General features: G+C 40.1%; 1 protein-coding gene across 3 annotated transcripts in view; it reads left to right on the top strand.

Moving 5' to 3' along the window:
• Positions 1–20,083, top strand: part of LOC126480694 (protein FAM193A-like) — a 227,483-nt gene that overhangs the window by 164,766 nt on the left and 42,634 nt on the right. For all 3 annotated transcript variants that reach the window (XM_050103933.1, XM_050103932.1, XM_050103934.1), the window contains exons 17-18: positions 2,070–2,966; positions 16,075–17,073. In XM_050103933.1, coding sequence (XP_049959890.1) covers positions 2,070–2,966; positions 16,075–17,073 — 1,896 coding nt within the window. The remainder of the gene's footprint in view (positions 1–2,069; positions 2,967–16,074; positions 17,074–20,083) is intronic.

Below are 20,083 nucleotides of genomic sequence, written 5' to 3'. Positions count from 1 at the left end.
GATGTTTGGAGGCTGCATGGATGAATGTCTGTCTGTGAATCCATAACTTTAAAACAAGCAGCCTTGCCTATATATACAAATAAAAAGTCATTTAACAATCATATGAAGGCCACAAGGCACCTTGAATACAAAATACTTCTTTAAACAGTTATATACATCTTTTCCTCTGCTCGCTGATTGTTTTCAGTGTAGCTATTAGAAGTGTTATGTATTTGGACCTGTTTGCTGCCTTGTTTTACTGAAGTATTTTTATTAATAGTTTAGGGATAATTGTGGCTTTTATGTTTCACAGTCCCTGCTATTGTTTATGTAGTCATTAAACTTACGTTAACTTTGTATGCCATTATGTCAAATTAATCTTTCACATTTTTTTAATTCGTTGTCTTCACCATTACACATCTCTCTTTTTTTTATTTCTAGTTAGTGATCATTTAGTGTGTTATTAAGGTTTCAGCCTTTTCCACTGTTTGCATTTTTAAACTTTTGACGTGATGTTAAAATCATAACTAATGACCACCCCATTTTCTCTTCCCTAGCCTTCCGAATATGTATTACACTACCCTACCCCATCTTGTGCTTCTTCTCCACCTTACCATTACCCTTGCCCTTTGTCTTGCAATACCTACCCTCAACTGCTTCCTTTTGCCATATGTTCCCTTCTCACCCCACCCCCAGCTTTTCCTCCTTCTCCCCCCTCCCCCCCCCCCCCACCCCGTCTTTTGTCTTCTCCTCCTCTTTCATTCTTCTCTTATCCTGTTTCTTCCTGTGTTTTGTTCATGTTCTTAGAACAAGGCAACTGACTTTTGTTTACGAATTAAGATAAACCATGTTGGTTGCACAAGGACTGTGTTATAGGAGACTAATATTGGCTGGCAAATAATAGAACAGATAGTCATTTACTTTGCAAAAATCTGTGGAAACTCGTAATGTAATCTTTACTGTAATAATACTTCTTTTTTCATGTCCTCCTCCTATCCTCATCCTCCTACTTTTACATCCTCTGTTAGATATTGTTTTGTTTTCCCTTAATACGTTCTATTACACCATTGTATAAATCAGTTTGTTGATCTTTATTTTGGGGTTGGGGGCTGATTCACAAATCTGATGATATGCAACGTGACTAATTGCTTAGTAAGATAAAATTCTTAAATTAATAACTTAAATTGAAATACAAATATCTTGTAAACATTGACCTATAACCAGTGCAGTATGTTAATAGCAAATACAGTCAGTAATTAAATGCAAAGCTATCTCCTTCAAGCATTGTCATTGTTGTTTGGTACATATTGCACAGACTGATTACACTTTTCCACCAAAGAGGCATCATTACAGAACTGAGTTCTATGTTTATTCACTTGTTGTTTCCTAATTTAGCATCAATAATTGTTCCCAGATATTCATCATTTGGATTCACAAATACTACACTGCCTGGGCATAAATGATTAAAAAGGAGGAAACTTTAAAATTTTTCTTGTGTTGGGAATTCAGGGATTCTCAGTTTTCTTGTGTAATAAAATCAGATTTTCAGACCTTTATAATATTGTGCTGGAAATTTCTAAACAGTGAATAACATGAAACTTCGTGAGGTTAACCACTTCTCTTCACATATCTCTTATATTTGCTCAAATTATTTTACACTTGGCAATTGATTTAATGTCACTCTAGCCTTGTTTGATGTTTCTGTTGCAAAGTTAGGCTATAAATATTTTTTGCTCAGTTGTCTTTGATTCTGGTTAAAATTTTTGTCCAGTTTGAGACCTAAGAACATTGTGGCTCAGAATTATTCTTACTTTCTGTGCAAGCTGTCCACTGTTTAGGTGGCAGGCTGGGGATCACCAGTCTTCTCAAAAGCGTAGGAGAGATAGTAGCTAAGTGAGCCACGGTGTGCTCTGAAATATCCATGTTTAACTTGAGTGTACAGATGTGGCAGTGAATGCCGGATTTGTAATGTCCATTCAGTTTTCACATCTCTACCAGATTTCATATTAAAATCCAATTTATGACATACAAAGTGTGTGAGGTGTTATCTTTTATTGAGTATCTAATCTAATGTTTTTTGTGTGTTTCAGTTTGCCAGTCGCAGGAGACTACACGGCAGACAAACCAAGAAAATCTTGCACAGAACTCTAAAAATAAGTCCAGTGTTAATGGCAAGACTGCTTCCAGTAACAATAAAACAGGTGGTACTAACAATAATGTTAATAAAAATTCGGCAAACAACAGCTTGAACAGTAAAAATAGCACAGGCCAGAACAGCAATAGCAAAATCAGTGGTAACAGTGGCAACAGTAACAGCAACAGTACTAGCTCAACTGGAAAGAAGAAGAAAAACAAAGGAAACGGTAACTCGAATGGTACAAGTCGAAACAACACTTCTAGTAATCGGGCTGCAGATACAGTTTCTAAAAATGTTCCAGACAAAACATCTGGAAGTTCATCTGAAAACACATGTAAAAACACATCTAATAAAAATATTGCATCTTCTGTCGCACTTATTGCTGGTGAAAATAGTTGTTCTGATAGATTTTCTTGGGATAATTGTTCTGTGGATACTTCACCGACTGTGAACATTTCTCGCACTGCAAGTAAGACTGTGAGGTCAGACCAGACTGTTTCAAATTCAGCAACTAACAATGACAATGGATCACAATCCTTCAGTCTTGAAAACCTTAAGCTGCCACCTGGCATTACTATCACTAAGGTTGATGGGCCAGTTATTGCTATTCAACGAAAGACTGGCCAGAAGATGAGTGAAAATGTTCCCAACTCTGTGGCTGGACATTCACCACCAGCGACCTCTACAATAGTTGCAGCTCCATTATCAGGAAATGGAGCTGTTGGCCATAACCGTCTCGGCACTTATGGTCAAGGAGTCACAGGCTCCAATGTTATTGTTGTTGATACAGGCCGTATGAAAGATGATATGGAAGTTAGCACCACCATTGTTGGCAGCACATCATCAAAAGGTATGAACCACAAACATTTTAAATCTAGTTGCATCCAATACTTTACATGTAATCACTTCTGCTATAATTTAAGACTGCGGTCAAATGTAAACAGATACTGAGCTCTTTGTTTTTACTTTCACTAACTAACTGAACTTTCAGATACTTTTTTGTGGGTCCCACTGTGAATGAAAAGATTGGGGAAGTCAAAAGACACTGTTGTTATATAAATTGCTGGCTCCCAATAATGTTGGACTGCTTGTGTGATATTAATCGAGGAAATTTTTCTTAATTTATATCTGCAAGAAATAGTTAAAAGTAACAATAGGTCACAGTAGTTGTGGCAAAGAATAGAACAAAACTATTTTTGTTTTGTTACTGACTAGAAAGAAAAACTCTGTAAAGCTATGCTGCAACAGTGTTGACAGGAGAGGGAGGAATAAGTGGGGCAGTAATAGGTTACCCCTGTCTATTAAAGCCCTTCATGTACGTCTCACTCTGTGAACAGTACAGTGGCCACAATATGTCATATGGATTTGTGTTTACTTTTAGAGTAGATCAGATTATTTTTGTGGTGTGGAAGTGTGTTGCAGAGTTAACAAGTGTTTCACCCTGAACAATGAGACAGGTAGTTGTCGTGAAACTGTTGGTGGAGTACTTAGGTATTGTAGCTGATATACTTGCAAGAGAAGAGCATGTTATATTTGAACAAATAAAGCAACAGTTGACAGAAGAGGATGCTCTAACAGCAAAGGTTACTACATTTTGACATGAAGTGGTACGAGATGGAAGAGACATCAGATGAAGAAAATTAATGTCATGGCAGTGAGGGACAAAGCAACGTCACAAGTGGTGGGTTTCCAGGTTCACCTGTGGATTTCCAAGGAATCAGTAGTTCATCTTATCAGCCATCACCTATGAGGAAACGAATCAAGTTTCCAGATGGATATCTGGCTGATGCGTACAAGATATGGACAAAACAACCAAAGGAAAAGCTGGAAATGTTGATCTTCCCCATATGTGTCATCCTGGATTAGCATGATGTGACACTGTGCTGAAAATTACAACCGTGTTGGCACAGAAAAGGAAAATAAAGAGCAAGACTGTGCTACAAAACTTTGAAAACAGGCTGAAACATCATTCGTCAAACCCAAAAGTTCTCCAGGATGTGATAAATTGTGAATTATATGATCATTTTATAGCATAGAGACAGGAAGACACAGTAATACATGACCACACATTGGGACTGTGGACACTGAAAATAAAGACAGGAAGTGACCCTCCCAATTCACTGCAGTTCAAAGCTACCAACTCGGGGGTAAATAAATTTAAATGTAGGAATAAAATTATCTGTCGCAAAATAACCCACAAAGTTAGCAGTCGGTTGGTTGAAGGCGTACAGATATTCAACAAAAAGCTTATCAGTTCGGAGAGAAATCAAGTCTCTCATTAAGGAAAAAGTCTGTGACCAGCTCAAGTAATTAATGCTTACCAATGGATATTTGATGAAGAGTTACAATCTGGATGGACTCTCGCAGTGAAGGGAAGTAAGCATGTCTGTGTTGCAGTTGGATCCATAGCGGCAAACACACACTCTTATATGATAATGCCTGGGATTGTGGTGGATGGAGTGCTGCTACCTCAATTGTATGTCCTTGTATCAAAGTTGACTGGCCATTTTCCTGCAAATATAAATGTACTGAATACGCTAATAAGATGAAGAGGGATTTAAAAGTTTTTTCTAGAACAAGTAATGTGGCCAGATATAATAGGAAAAACTGAAGCCTTTCTCGTAGTTGACTCCGGGACAGCCAGTAGAGATGATGAACTATACAACTCTACAGTTCCTAAAGTCATTGAACTCATCAAGAAACTCATTCTAGCAAAGTGCACAGGCACTGTACCACCTGCCGATTTTTTTCTTCTTCTGTGCATACAAAAATTTTGCGAAATTTAGCACAGATACAATTATGGTATATTTTGACAATGACGTTAACATGTGACATAAAGAACACTCCTTATGCCTTCAGTCATTTGTGTATTTCCAGTTTTTGGTAGCACGATTCTACAACTTAATCAAATTTGCATTTTTTCGATGCGCTACACAAAATACTTTCCAGGTGTATTTCAAACACCCTTGAAGTACTCCTTTGAACAAGGAGTAACGAAAGAGTGTTTCCATGAGAACTGCGACCAACACGCTCTCATCAAATGTGCACACGTGAGAACTGTCTATGCACTGACCATGCTGTTATTGTTGACTAGTGTATTTTTTGTCTTTAATGATGTAGTCAAGTAAGTAAACTCTGTAAGAGTGTGTTTCATATCACATTATTGATTATTTATCTCAAATAAACCATTGTATTATAAATCATTTGTACTCACATTATCTTCATCATAACTTTGATGACTGATGCCTCTTGTTTTATTAGTCCATACCAGCTATAATTTTTATGGTGTATGTATATTTTGCTGCTCTGTTAACTGAGCTACGCAAGAATATAATTCGCTCAACAACATATTGTTACCTCCGTTGTAAGAACATTTAACTCAGTAAAAAGAAATGCTTTGACTTGAGATAAAATGTGAAATTTTTTTGTCTATGCTGTTTGTCTGCTTTTTGTGTTCTAATGCATACTAGAATAGAAATGCATTAGTGAAGCAGAAACAGTGGTATTGGAAAAGATAATCACTTACCACAAGAGCGTGTAAAATGATCAATTGATGGGCAAGACACAGGTGATATGGAGTTTGGGGGGTGGGGGGGGGAAGATAGTGGGAACACTTGACAAATATTGCTTGCTCATACGAGACAAAATATGCGGACATTTTCTTACAGGATTACATGCAGGCAAGGGTTGGGGGTGAGGATAGGACGTTAAAATGGTAGCAGCAGCCCACTCACAATATAGTTTAACAGAGAAAACAACCAATTTTTGACAATATTATGTAATATGTAATACAATGTATAATGTAATAAAGTAATGTAACATCAGAAAATAATTTGAAATAGGGAGCACATAACTGTGACCTGTCCGTAGTTGGAACAGGAATAGGGGGCCAAGGAGTTTGAGGATATGACTGTTAGCAAGGTCACAAGGATTGTGGGACCATATGATTCAGAGAAGCCTGGGTTGGTCAGAAATATCAAAGAGGGCTACAACCGAGAAGCAGCTATTGAAATTCAGACATCTATTCAAAGTTGCCTTCTTCCATAGTTTGGCAGTGGCCTTTCAGTAAATGTATGTCTTGCTGTTGGTTACGCACACATTGCAGTTATGAAGTGGTTACAACAAAATTGATTTATGATATGGCTTGCCTTCACCTGTGGCCCTCTCTTTAATGGAATAACTTGCATGCGTTGTCCTACTCTAAAAGCATTGCACTACAAGAGTGGGACATTGTTGAAACGTTAGAAGAGTATACAAGTTCTGTGTTTCTTGCAGAGACAGTTCTGCCTCAGAACAGATAACAGTTGAATCACAGTGAAATGGGGTGCCAACTGGAAAATTACTCCAAAGTTGAAGTACGAGGGCGCTATGAAAAGTTCTCGGAACAGAATGGAAAAAAAGTACTTACATCATTGAAACTTTTTTTATTTTTCAATGTAGTCTCCTTGTAGATTAATGCACTTGGTCCAACAATGTTCCAGTGCTTTGATCCCATCTCAATCATGAGCTTCCTCCAGGCCTGCAAAATAGTTGTCAACTCTATCAGTTCTTTGTTTGAAGTGAATCTTCATCCAACAAAAAGAAAGTTCAGTTTTCGGAAGAGATGGAAGTCTGATGGAGCCATACCAGGTGAATAAGGCAGGTGTGGCAACAATTCATATCTTAGTTCATGTAATTTTGCCATTGCGAAGGCATGTGTGCGCAGGTGTGCATTGCCTTGATGGAAGATGACTTTCTTCCTTGCTAAACCTGGTATTTCTTCACGTATCTTTTGTTGCAATTCATCCAGGAGGTTAGCATAGTATTCTCCAGTAATTGTTTGCCTAGGGGGGAGATAATCCACAAACAGAATTATCTTTCCCACTGAAGGAATTGTCTTTGCTTTCTTTGGTGGCAGAGAATCAGCATGTTTCCACTGCTTTGACTGTTGTTTTGTCTCTGGGGTATAGTAGTGCACCCAAGTTTCATCTGTGGTCACAAACTGGTGCAAAAAATCTTGTTCATTTCTCCTAAAACGGGCCAAACATTGTTCAGAGATAAGTCCATTCTCATGCATTTTTGATCCAGTGTCAAGAGTCGCAGCACCCATCCTGTAGATAATTTTTTCATTTCTAATTCTTCAGTTAAAATGTGAAATACCCTTTCAGTTGACATCTGACAAGCATGAGCAATTTCACGCACTTTCAGTTGGTGATCCTCAATGACCATTTGGTACACTTTTGCAATGGTTTCTGGAGTAGTGACACATCTTGGCCGACCACTGCGTGGATCATCATCTAAGCTCTCCCAAATAAATTTAAATTCATTTGTCCACTTGGCGACAGTTGAATATGAAGAAGCAGGGTCCCCCAGTGTATTCTGAAAATTGGCATGAATGTCCTTTACTTTCATACCTTTCTTTACAAAGTACTTAATAAGTGCTTAATCACTGCTTGAATCTCAATATATTATATATTTTTTTTTTTCCATCTTCGCAAATCACTGCGCGGGAACGACGACAGAGCCACAGCTCTCTTCCAAGAGCACTGATGTGCCACTTGTTTACCGACAACAGTCCAATGAATATCACGTGAACAACTTGTTGCACTAGTGCTGACCTCTCGTGGTGATTACGAGAACTTTTCAAACTACCCTAGTGTATTGCATTGTATGATTCTTGTGGGCAAAACGTCTAAATTGTACACAGATTCAACCTGAATTTCTAGCAGTAAAAGAACTAAATGCAATGTTGCATCCAGCTGTAGTGAAATGTTGTCAACAATGTGACCAAGTCTGCACAGACATCGGTGATGCTGGTAGGGAAGAAAGGCCATTGATTCAGGCCATGGATGACATGTTCAGGCAATCTAGGAACTAATTCACAGCAATTTTAGGTTACCTAATGATTACAGTATTCACACAGTGGTTCTTGGAGGCTCAATTGCCAAGGAGCTTATTTGTATCACTGGAGAACTGAACGACTGATAAATGTTTCGACCGTAGTTTGTAGAGACTTGGTGAGTATGTTGAAAAGTAGTGTCATGTAATGGTGTCACTTTGAACTGGGACTGCCATAATAATGTAGAATGTTTGAATTCCCCTATATTATATATCAGTGACCAGACTGCTGTGTGGTTGCGTAAGACAGGTCTTCAACATGTGTCTTTCACACTGCTAAAAGGTATGTGTCAAGCTGTGATAGGATTGAGAATTTCATAGTTTTGGTGAATACCAATCTGGTTTCTGCATAGCTTTTTACACAGATGTAATTACCAACCCCATTTATCCAGTTGTAAAGAAAGCCAACACCAAACTATCCAGTGACAATTTTGATTGTTCTTTCGCAGGTGACAACATTCGGTGCAGCGTAGTTGACAGAACTAAAAATTTATTTTTGTTTGCAGTTTGATTTGGGGGGAAAAATTAGGGATCAGTTTAGAATTATCTAACTGTTTATTAACTAAGAAGTGAAAATATTGATTGTGAATTGATAGTAATTACCAGAACTTATGGTCTGATGTGACTGATGTGTGTGCATTAATCAGTTGACTCATGTCATCAGCAAACATTATAGATGATAACCTATGCTCCTATATAAAAACAAGTTGTAGTTTGTTACCAAAAGCCTTGAAAAGGTCTTGACCTATTTGCTTCAAATGTGTACACGATACACTAATAAACGTGCAGATGGAAGTGGGCATCACATTTTTTAAAGGTATATAGTTTGTAAATATATGTATACCATATAAAAGGGAAAGGATTTTAGCAAAATGCTGGAAAGTTCTTGATCAGTTTATTTCATATTTTTACATGGTACCCAAATTTTTGGAGACGTAGCCCACTTGTAACTAGTCTTGGACCCTTCAAGTATCTCCTTAAATTTATCCCAGTCCCAGCTAGCGTTTTCCAATTGAAGTAGTTCTTGGAAAAACTGGCTAACCCTCAAATGTAAAAGCTTAGAGATAAGTGTTGCCATCCATTGCTGGGTATGAGAGCTATCAAAATTGACATTGGTCTCACCCCTAAGTGATATTTTGAGGTGAGACCACTGTCAATTTTGATAGTTCCCATACCCAACAACAGATGGCAACACTTCTCTCTAAGCTTTTACATTTGTGGGTTAGCCCATTTTCCTGTGTGTGTTTTCTATTCCTGTAGTCCATCTTCCAAAGGCCTTCTCTGACTTTTCCTCCCATCTAGTTCACTGAGCGAGGTGGCGTAATGGTTAACACACTGGACTCGCTTTCGGGAGGACGACGGTTCAATACCGTGTCCAGTCATCCTGATTTAGGTTTTCCGTGGTTTCCTTAAATCTCTCCAGGAAAATTCCAGGATGGTTCCTTTGAACAGGGCACGGCTGACTTCCTTCCCCGTCCTTCCCTAATCCGATGAGACCGATGAACTCACTGTTTGGTCTCCTCCCCCAAAACAACGCATCTAGTTTTCGGTTGACCACATCCTCTCTGTCCACCTGGCTTTCCTTATAAAATTTTTTTTGGTATTTCTGTATCTTTCATCCGTGTCACATATCCAGCCCACCTCAGCCTAGATAACTTCACAGTTCTTGTAACAGGCTAATCTTTGTAGGTGGCGTACAACTCATGGTTGTATCTCTTCCATCTTTTCCTTTTGCAAATTGGGCTGATGATTCTCCCAAGTATCCTTCTGTCAAATGCTTCCAGCGATTCAGCATCCTTTGGCTGTCAGAGCCCAGGTTTCAGAGGCATATGTGAGCACTCGTGTGATCAGTGTTTTATGGATGGTTAGTTTTGTGGTTCTAGTCAGGAGCCTTGAAGATAGAAGCTTTGTTAAGGTGAAATAAGCTTTATTGGCTGCAATTAGTCTCTGCTTTAATTCATAGGAAGAATCATTTAGACTGCTTACAGTTGAACCCGGGTACTTGAATTGATTGACTGTTTCAAAGATATATCTACCCATCGTTATTTCAGCTGGCATGTTCTCCCTGTCCACTTTCCCAGCAGCTAGGTATTTTGTTTTCTGCTTGTTCATATTTAGCCCTATATTATCGATGACCTGTTAAAGTATGGTGAATGTTTTTTCCGTTGCAATCAGAGTTCTCGCTACTACGTCAAAGTCATCCGCATAGTCCAGTATGTTCACACAGATTTATGAAAAGTCATTCCCCTACTCAAGATATTTGCTTCTCTCCGTCACCTTCTCCAGTGCAGCATTGAGTAGGAGGCATGCTAGCACATCACCTTGCCATACTCCATATAAATTTACAAAGTATTGGACAGCACTCTACAGTTTTTATGCTACCTTGCATTCCTTTTATTGTTATTCTTATTATCCTTTTTTTAAACACCCAATTCACCTAGAGCTTCATGTAGTTGCTTTCTGTGTATACTATTGTACTACTTTAGAATCAATAAAAAGATGATACATTTAAACCCCATATTCCTTTGTTTTTTCCAGAATTTGTCTTAGGATAAATATCTACTCAACAGTTGTCTTACTGGGTTAAAATCCCCATTGGTATGGCCCCATGTCCCGCTGTATTATTGGAAGGAGTCAGTCGTACAGTATGTTAAAGGGGATTTTATATCTCAAATTAAGCACTGTGTTTCAAGATGTTCCTTTCCAATTCAGAGCCTCCTTGCTTCAAAAATTTCTACTGGAATGCTGTCCGTTCCTGCCACCTTGTTGTTCTTCAATTTCCTCATTGCAGTTCTCATCTCTTCTAAGTTAGATTGGTCCACACTGTTATCTGTGTCTTCTTCCTACTGTATGTTTGTTGGGTTCCTTGGCACAACTGGTCTGGATTAAGGAGTTTTCGGAGTAGCAACACCGCCTCTCGCTTATCTCTTTCTCTTCGCTTATAATTTTGCCCTGGTCATCTTTCATTAAACTTGTTCTGCCCTGGCCCGCATCTCGTGGTCGTGCGGTAGCGTTCTCGCTTCCCACGCCCGGGTTCCCGGGTTCGATTCCCGGCGGGGTCAGGGATTTTCTCTGCCTCGTGATGGCTGGGTGTTGTGTGCTGTCCTTAGGTTAGTTAGGTTTAAGTAGTTCTAAGTTCTAAGGGACTGATGACCATAGATGTTAAGTCCCATAGTGCTCAGAGCCATTTTTTTGTTCTGCCCTGAAAGGTTTCCATGCCTTGTTCACCTCTCTATAAAATTTTCATGCCTTGTTTTCACTTTTTCTGAAGCTCTGTTTCTTCAATGTTTGCCCTCATCCACTTCCTCTTTTTTCCTTTGATGGGACCTTTTTTCAGTTCTCTGTTTTTCTGTATCATCTTTCATTATCCTCTTCGTACAATATGGTTGTGATGTCCTGTATGCTTCATTTTTGCATTTCTTGCTGTTTCACATTCAGTACTGAACCACGAGGTTATTGTTTGCCTAACATTGTTCCCAAGTATTTCGCTTGTTGCTGTCTACACTGTCTTTTCCCATTGATCTTCAATGTTATTACATTCTCCAGCGTTTCCAAGGGCCTGAGTTATTTGCTCCTGGTATTGTGCCCTTGCTTCCTCTGATTTTAAAGGTGTGATGTTATATTTCTGCGTCATGGGCTGGGTTCATTTCAGTGCTTGAATATTCTTGCCCTCACCTATGCTCAAACCTGGAAATGGTAGGTGTATATATTTGGACCTCTTAAACTCCTTACATCTAGTGAGTTTGACTTGTGCCTTGCATTAATTAGTACGTGGTCAATCTGGTTTGTTGTATTTTCATTTAGAGTTCCATCACGCATTTCCTTGTATGTGAACACGCGTTTCTAAATGCTGCAGGTAGTATCAACCTTGCCCTGTTGTCATTACTTACGACGTGCTTGCTACAGATACTAATTGTTGGTCTGTAGATCTGTTCTCTTACCACCTGAGCATTTAGGTCTCTGGCTAGTGTTTTTATATCATGCACTGCGGTTTCATCATATGCTCTTTCCAGAGATTCATAGAAAGCTTCTTTTCCCTCCTCCAATGATTCTTCAGTTGGTGGATGGGCATTAATTGTGGAGTAATTGAAGAATTTCCCTTTCATCCTAAGTGTCAGTAGTCTTGGGTGTATGCGATTGAATCCTATTACTAAGGAGGAAACACCCGCTTCCCGCTCTCTGTCTAACCTCCCTACTGCAACCATCTGGAGGTTGTTTTACAGTTTTTGATACTGAATTAATTTTTTATTATGTTCACTTTTTATAATAAAATACACTGAACTAGTGAGCGAGTAAAATTTTAATATTAGCTATTCGTTGTGAGAAAAAATTTGATTTTTCTTCTTACATGCACCTTTTATAAAGAAATATTAAATTTATTTTCTTACATTCACCTTTTGCGAGAAAAATATACAATAAGTGAATGAGATCAGGAAAAGTATTCATTTTTCTTAATTTTTGAAGAAACTAATTATAAAATATACCTTTTTTAGTGAAATGAAATGAGTTAGACGTTAAAAATTGGACTGTAGTAGAAGATTAGTGCAGTTTCTGGGTAAGTTTTTGTGAGTTAGTGAACAAGCGAGGTATAGTAAATGCTTAGATGACATATACAACATGTTTTTTAATATTATGGTACACAAATCTGTATGTAATGTGTAAAGGGGAAAAAAAGTTTGTTACCAATAATCTTGAAAAGTTCTTGACTGTTTTAATTCAGATGTTTACATGATACTGTAATGTACATTTGGATGGACATGGGCTACCTATTTCATAGTACATAAGCAGGAGATGATGTTAGCAAAAAGATCAGAAAGTTCTTGACTGATTTACTTAAAATTTTTACACCGTACTGCAATAAAAGTTCGGACAGACATGGGCTACATATTTTTTTAATACGGGGTGTATAAAAAAGAATTATGTGATTTGGCACATCTGTATTTCTGAAACTAATAAACACACACGATGTATTGAATGGGAAACTCAAAAAGCTTTTTTAAAACCTTTTCATAGTTGTTCGACAGCTGCTGTTACGTGATGCCTTAGTTCATTAATTGTTGTTGGAGACACATAAACAGAGCCTTTTATAAACCCCCCAAGAAATAATCACATACGGTCAGGTACAGTGACCTTGGAGGCTGAATCATTTGGTCTAGTGCGACCGATCCGTCATTCAGTAATCCTTTGATTTAAAAATTCTCGCACTTCCAGATGCCAGTGTGGCGGTGCTCCATCCTGTTGGTAAATGAAGTTGTTCAAATCAGTCTCCAACTGTGGGAAAAGAAAGGTCTCCAGCATAGTGAGATATGTGCTTCCTGGTATAATGTTCTCGGCAAAGAAAAATGGACCATACACCTTTTCCCGTGAAACTACACAAAACACATTAAATTTTGGAGAGTCCCTCTCACGTTGTACAACTTCATGTGATAGTTCGTACCTCATATTCTCTCATTTTGACACCACCTTTCCATTTAAATGGACTTTGCCTCACCACTAATTACTAAGTGTGGAAGAAAACTGTCATCCTCCAGCTTGCCAAGAACGAGATTACAAAACTACACACATTGTTGTTGTCACATTCACGAAGGGCTTGCAGTAGCTGAATTTTGTATGGTTCCATGTGTAAATGTCGACAAAACGCACACCAGATGAACATTGGGGGCATGTTGAGCTGTCGAGCTGCATGGTTAACGGCAAACAGATTTCTGCGGACTCCTTGTAAAACTATGGCAGATCTGTTCAACATCAGTGTCGGACACTCGAGGACAGTCCGACGATTGGCCTTTACACAAACAACCTGTTTCTTGGAATTGTTCATGCCATCGTCGAATGCTTTGTGCTGTAGGAGGATCCAGCACCAGATCTAGTATGAAAGTCACACTGAATAGTTATTACTGAGCCACACCACTGTGCAAAATATAGAACACAAAATGCTTTCTGTTGTCCTGATACCATTTTTACTAGAACCAAAATGGGCGCACACTGCTGCTAATTAGCGGCAACCATGCCAAACTCAAGTGTTTGTTCTCTCCAGCAGAACGTTGTTCATGCACATAACTGAGATAAGGCCGACCGAAGTGGCCGCGCGGTTCTGGCGCTGCAGCCTGGAACCGCGAGACTGCTACGGTCGCAGGTTCGAATCCTGCCTCGGGCATGGATGTGTGTGATGTCCTTAGGTTAGTTAGGTTTAACTAGTTCTAAGTTCTAGGGGACTAATGACCTCAGCAGTTGAGTCCCATAGTGCTCAGAGCCATTTGAAATGAGATAACATAATAGTTATGATTTTTTATAATTGGATGATTCTTTTTCTATGCACCCTGTGTATATGGTGCATAAATATGTATGTAATATGTAAAGGGGGAATGTTACTAATAAAAATCTCAATATTCTTGACCAACTTATTTGTATTTTTGCATGATACTCTAATAAATTTCCATTGGACATAGTGTGTGTGTGTGTGGGGGGGGGGGGGGGGGGGGGCATGCGTGCGAACACTCATGTTTTGTATATGTATTTTATATTTTGTTGCAGTTAGTCAAAATAGCCGTTCTCCAAGGGAGAAATGTAAGAGAATGTCACAGTGTGAATAGGGAAGTTTCAGCAAGGGCTTCTGGCTGCCAGTGGTCAGCAAAGCTCGGGAAGACCTGTCAGTATGTGGACTGACATGGCACGTGCCACATCAGGCAGCTACTGGAGGAAGGCAGATGATGGTTGCTACAGGGGTTGGAGAGGGCAATTGGTATCTAGAAACCCTCCACCCATGGGGTATTGTGGGCAGAGCAGCAACTGCACAAAATCTCATCACTGTGGGTACCACTTGTACTGACGGAAGTTCAATGGTGGATGTGATATGCAAAATATTCTCACCACCTAGCATGCTAACAGCAGGACAGTGACCATTTCCTGTCACAAATAATCACCATCAATGAATTCTAAATGTCAGTCTGGAAAGTGGTGATGTGCCAGATCACCAAGGCAGCAGAAGTTCCATCAGAATCTTTCCCCTGAGAAACTGGCAGTGATCTTCACATATGACTTCAGGGTATCACTTTGTGCCACTTCGTTCCATGTGGCAGAACTGTGAGCACTGAGTACTAGAGGGCTCCCTGATGCAATGGGAACAACATGGTGTTTGGGAGAAACATCCAGATCTTGTGGACAGTGGAATCATACTGCATGACAATTCAAAACCCCATAAAGCAGTGTGTACACAGTGGCAACTACGACCCTGAGGATGGGGGAATTGGAGCACCTGCTGTACTCTCCTGACGTTACCCTCTGTGACTATAATCTCATACAAAAGCTAAAGGAACCACTACATGGCAGGCAGTGTGCGACATGAGATGTTATTGCTAATGCTGTGTGGCAACAGGTGACCCTATTCAGACATGGTGTGGCAAATGGTGATGCAAGTGGTATTCAGTGCTCCCACATTGTTGGTAGCGTGTGTGAATGTTGCAGGGGATTACTTTGAGGGCCTTTAGATATATTTCTGTCATGTCAACTGTTTGTGTGCTGTGCTGTAATCATATTGCACCCTGAAACCAATGTTGTCCTGTACACTGCCGTAATAAATATGTGAGGCACAATGTTCACTTGTTTTTCAGTGTCCACACTTATAGTTCCCAACTCGTCTTTCCATCTGTATATACTGCATTTTTCAGCAGGGCTGCTGTCTGCAAGGGGGAAAAAAAAAATGTTGCCGTTACTTTTGCTCAAACTTTGTATTTGTTGTGGTCCAAAAAATTTTTCCATGTTTTTGTAAAGTGTGGAAAGAGTCATATCTCAGTGTTTAGCATCTACTGGTTCTTCATCCAAGTGTCTTCTGTTGTTTCCCAGTAGGTCACATCAGTTAAATAATTCAGATGCACTACATTGTCGACTGCAACATTCAACAAAAAAGCTTTCTAACATAAAATATTTTTGCAGTAACGATTTCTGGCTTAAGACACTGCCATTGTTTGATGTATCATTCAGCATTTCAAAAATTTTACTTCAGTTTCAACCAAAAGATATTAAAATTTAATGATTTTATTTTTCCGTGGTATTATTATTGTTGTTGTTGTTCTGTTTATTTTCAGAAAATGTTGGAGTTATTACAGAAGGGAAGAAGAAAAATAAGAAAAAGAACAAGAATGGCAATCAAGATGGCAGTCTTAATGTAATCAACGGTTTTTCCAATCTGAGTAACAGTGAGCACAGAGACAAGTTAGTACAGACATGTAATTCAACATTGTCTCAACAATTGACCACAGTTACAAGGAATCAAACTCAGGTTACGACAAGCGGTCAGAAATTGCTACGTCTGCAGCAGCAGCAACAACAGCAGCAACAATCTGGAACTGTTCAGCCTGATATGGTATCATCAAGTCGTACATCTCAGTCGGCAATTATCAAAGTAAGTGGGTCAACAGTTACAATTAGAAGTCCTGCCCTCCAGCAAGCTATTGCAGCAGGAAACAGATTTCCACAACCTGTGCCGCAAACTAATCATCAAGAATACCTTCCTGACAACATTGGTGTGGATGTAACCTCAAAAAATGGAATTGTGAAGCATGTTAGTGGTAAGAAGGCATCTGGGCCAGTTGCCAATGGACAAATTGGAGGCATATTAAGAGGGAAAGAAAACGTGCCAGCATCATGTAGAGCACTAAATTGTGACAGCATTCCCCAGCATCGAATAGCCATCCGAAATGATTCAAATAATCGACATGTTGTGCAACAAAATGGACTCCAGGAAAGTGCTGGAGGAGTAGGAACTAGTGCATCGAGTTTCAAGCCACGGCCGCAGCAGCAGCAGCAACAGCAGCAGCAACAACAACAACAACAACCACCTAAGCAGCAGCAGGCACAGATGAAATCGCCTGTGTTATCGGGGTTAACCGACCAGTCGGGAAAAGGAGTGCCTCAGATGTCTCTTGCAAATGGACAGCACGAACATTTTCTCCAGCAAGTATCCCCTGTAATATCAGGGTTCCAGGACTCACCAGCAACAAGTATATCAAATGATCCAAAGAGAAAAAAGAAGAAGAAGAAAGGAACATTAGGTCAAGGACAAGCTGATGATTGGAATCTAGTCGGTGAGTTCACTCATGCAACATATGTGTTGCACATGAAGTTGTCTCTTTATGTTTATTATGCAGTACTAATTCATTTACAGCATGTACTTCATTACTACACTGTTGTCTACAGCTTTGGTACTTCTATGTGGTTTATGCTGTAGTCTTGCCGTACAAAAGACTAAGTAATGTATTACAATTACTACAATGTGCCTGTGTCACTGGTGATGACCTTTCAATGATATGACACAAAACACTGGAATGCCTACCATAAAAGGCACAGTTTTACTGCAGTCTGTTTCAGTCTATTATGTTTTGTGTGTGGGGAGGGGGTGTTGAAGACCGTGTGACACTAAGACCAACAATGAGTATTAAACTCTTCATGAAGAAGGAACTTCTACAGCACATTAAGGCAGTGAGAAATGTAGACATAATCAGTGGAGGTAGCTTGCAACTTTCCATTTTTGAATAAGGATTTGTTGTAGGAAGGAGGAGAGGATATTCCACTTATTTGTCAGTGGCTGTCTTTCATAAAACTAATGACACTGATCAGCCAAAACATTGCGACTACCTACGTAATAGCCGGTATGTCCACCTTTGGCAGGGATTAACAGCGGTGGCACATCATGGCATGGAAGCAAATCCAACATTAGAAGTGTTCGGTGCACTGTGTGTTTAGACTCACTTGCACTCTGCCTAGCATTAAAATCTGATTTTAGTTTCGCCACACTTCGCTGCCTGTCCTGTTTTACCAGTCTGCCCAGCCTATGACATCAGACATCTGTTATGAGGGGTGTCCACCCAACCCCACGACATCTGGACTGGTTTCATCTTGGTTTTGCCATTTATTGAGGACACTCACCACCGCACTCCTAAAACTCCCGACAAGTCGTGCAGTTTCTGAAATGCTTTTTCCTAACTTCCGGGCTCTCACATTCTGCCCTCGGTCAAACTCAGATTGATTGCACACCTTCTCCATTCTACAGACAGACAGCATGTTCACTGATACCACAAGCACTGTGCGTGTGTGTGATTAGCAGTCATTCCTCACCAGGTGACAGTGCTATCAGCTGGACAGGTTTGTACCAGTAGTATGTTGGTAGCCATAATGTTTTGGCTGGTCACTGTATAAAGGATGTGGGATTATTTGAATTATTATAGTCACCAGCAACTTAATCCTGTTGAAATTTGTAAATCTTAGTGGGTGTTCTATTTTACGGTAACCATAATGCCGGTATACAAACAGTTTTTTTGTTTTATATTTGGTGTGGTTTAGGCTTTGCAGTACTTTAATGAACAACTTAAATTCAGTATCAGCAGCTACTGTTGGTGGCTAGTAGATTTAACGTGGATAGAAGTGTGGATGGATCCATCAGAGTGGTGGAGCTCAATATCCAAGAAGGAGAATGAGGTGAGGTGGATGTGAGAGAAGGTGTTTGTGGAGTCACTGGCATGAGAAGGGAGATGAATTCAGGGGAGAGGCTCTGGAATGGGACTAAGAATGTGAGTAGGAGATTACATTGGACTAATGGGGTGGGATGTTAACGGAGGAGGCAGACAGTTGACTGAAGCCTTCAGTGAGGTAGTCATGGTGATTCATTACACCAGTGGTGGAGCCTTTGTCTGCGCACGCGCGCCCGTGCACACACACACACACACACACACACACACACACACACACAGGTCACCTAATTCTGGGGACGGGGGCGATGAGCTCTGATGCCACATTCAGTCACATCCTAGATGTGTTCAGTCGCGTTCAGATTGGGTGAATGGTGGGGCTAGCCCATCAATTATATAACTCGCCGCCCTGTTCCTCGAACTGCGCCCTCGGACGCCTGGCCTTGTGACATGGTGTATTATCTTGTTGAAAAATGCCACTGCCTTTGGGAAACATGATTGTCACAAAGGCGTTACATGGTCTGCAACTGGTATATGGTACTCCTTTGCCATCATGGTGCCTTGCATGAGCCCCTTTGGACCCATGGATGCCAACATGAATGTGCCCCAGACATAATATAGCCACTGCCAGCTTGTCTCTGTCCTGCAGTACAGGTGTCAAGGAGCTGTTCCTTGCCCCCCCTGCGATCACCATGATGATTAAGGTATTGCGATTTGTCAGACTATGCAATGCTCTACCACTGCACCAACATCCAGTGCTGATGGTCACATGCCCATTTCAGTCGTAGTTGCCGATCTCATGACATTAACATTGACACATGCGTGGTCCATTGGCTGTGGAGGCCCCTAATTAGGAGTGTTCAGTGCACTGTTTGTTCAGACACACTTTTGTTCTGCCCAACATTAAAGTCCGATGTTAGTTTTGCCACAGTTCGACACGTGTCCTGTTTTACCAGTTTGCCCAGCCTATGACACGCGACATCTGTAATGAGGTGGTCGCCCAACCCCACGATGTCTGGGTGTGGTTTCACCATGTGTTGAAGACACTCACCACAGCACTCTTCGAACACCCGACAAGCTGTGGAGTTTCTGAAATGCTCGTGCCGTGCCCCTGGGCCATCGCAATCTGACCTCTGTCAAACTCTGATAGATCACGGGCCTTTCACATTTTACAGACAGACAGCACACTCACTCACACTGCACACACCATGTGTGTGTCTGGCAAGCAGTCATTCTTTGCCAGGTGATGCTGCCTGCAATGGATGGACTGGTTTATATCGATAGTAGGTTGGTGATCATAATGTTATGGCTGATCAGTGTATATACTTAATGAAATAACAGTCTTACTTAAAGGATTGTCTTCTGCATACCACATTTTTCTTACGTATTGCTACTGTTTAGATTCAACATTGTATTTCCTACAGAGATCACAACATATTCACTTAACAGCTTAGCTTTAGAGGTCATTGTACTATAATGTAAAAGGTAGTGAAGTTGTAGGTCATGTGACAGAATATTAGGGCCAAAAGATTTATAAGTAGACAACAGTTAAAAACAATTGCAGCAGAAAGAAATAGGAAAGGAGGTGTAAGAAAACGAGGGGGCTTAAGAGTCATCAGGAAAAGACCAC

The sequence above is a fragment of the Schistocerca serialis genome, chromosome 5, assembly GCF_023864345.2.
Source record: "Schistocerca serialis cubense isolate TAMUIC-IGC-003099 chromosome 5, iqSchSeri2.2, whole genome shotgun sequence".
NCBI classification, from domain to species: domain Eukaryota; kingdom Metazoa; phylum Arthropoda; class Insecta; order Orthoptera; family Acrididae; genus Schistocerca; species Schistocerca serialis.
Note: the sequence above shows the minus strand (reverse complement) of the source record. Positions and strands in the feature narration are given on the sequence as shown.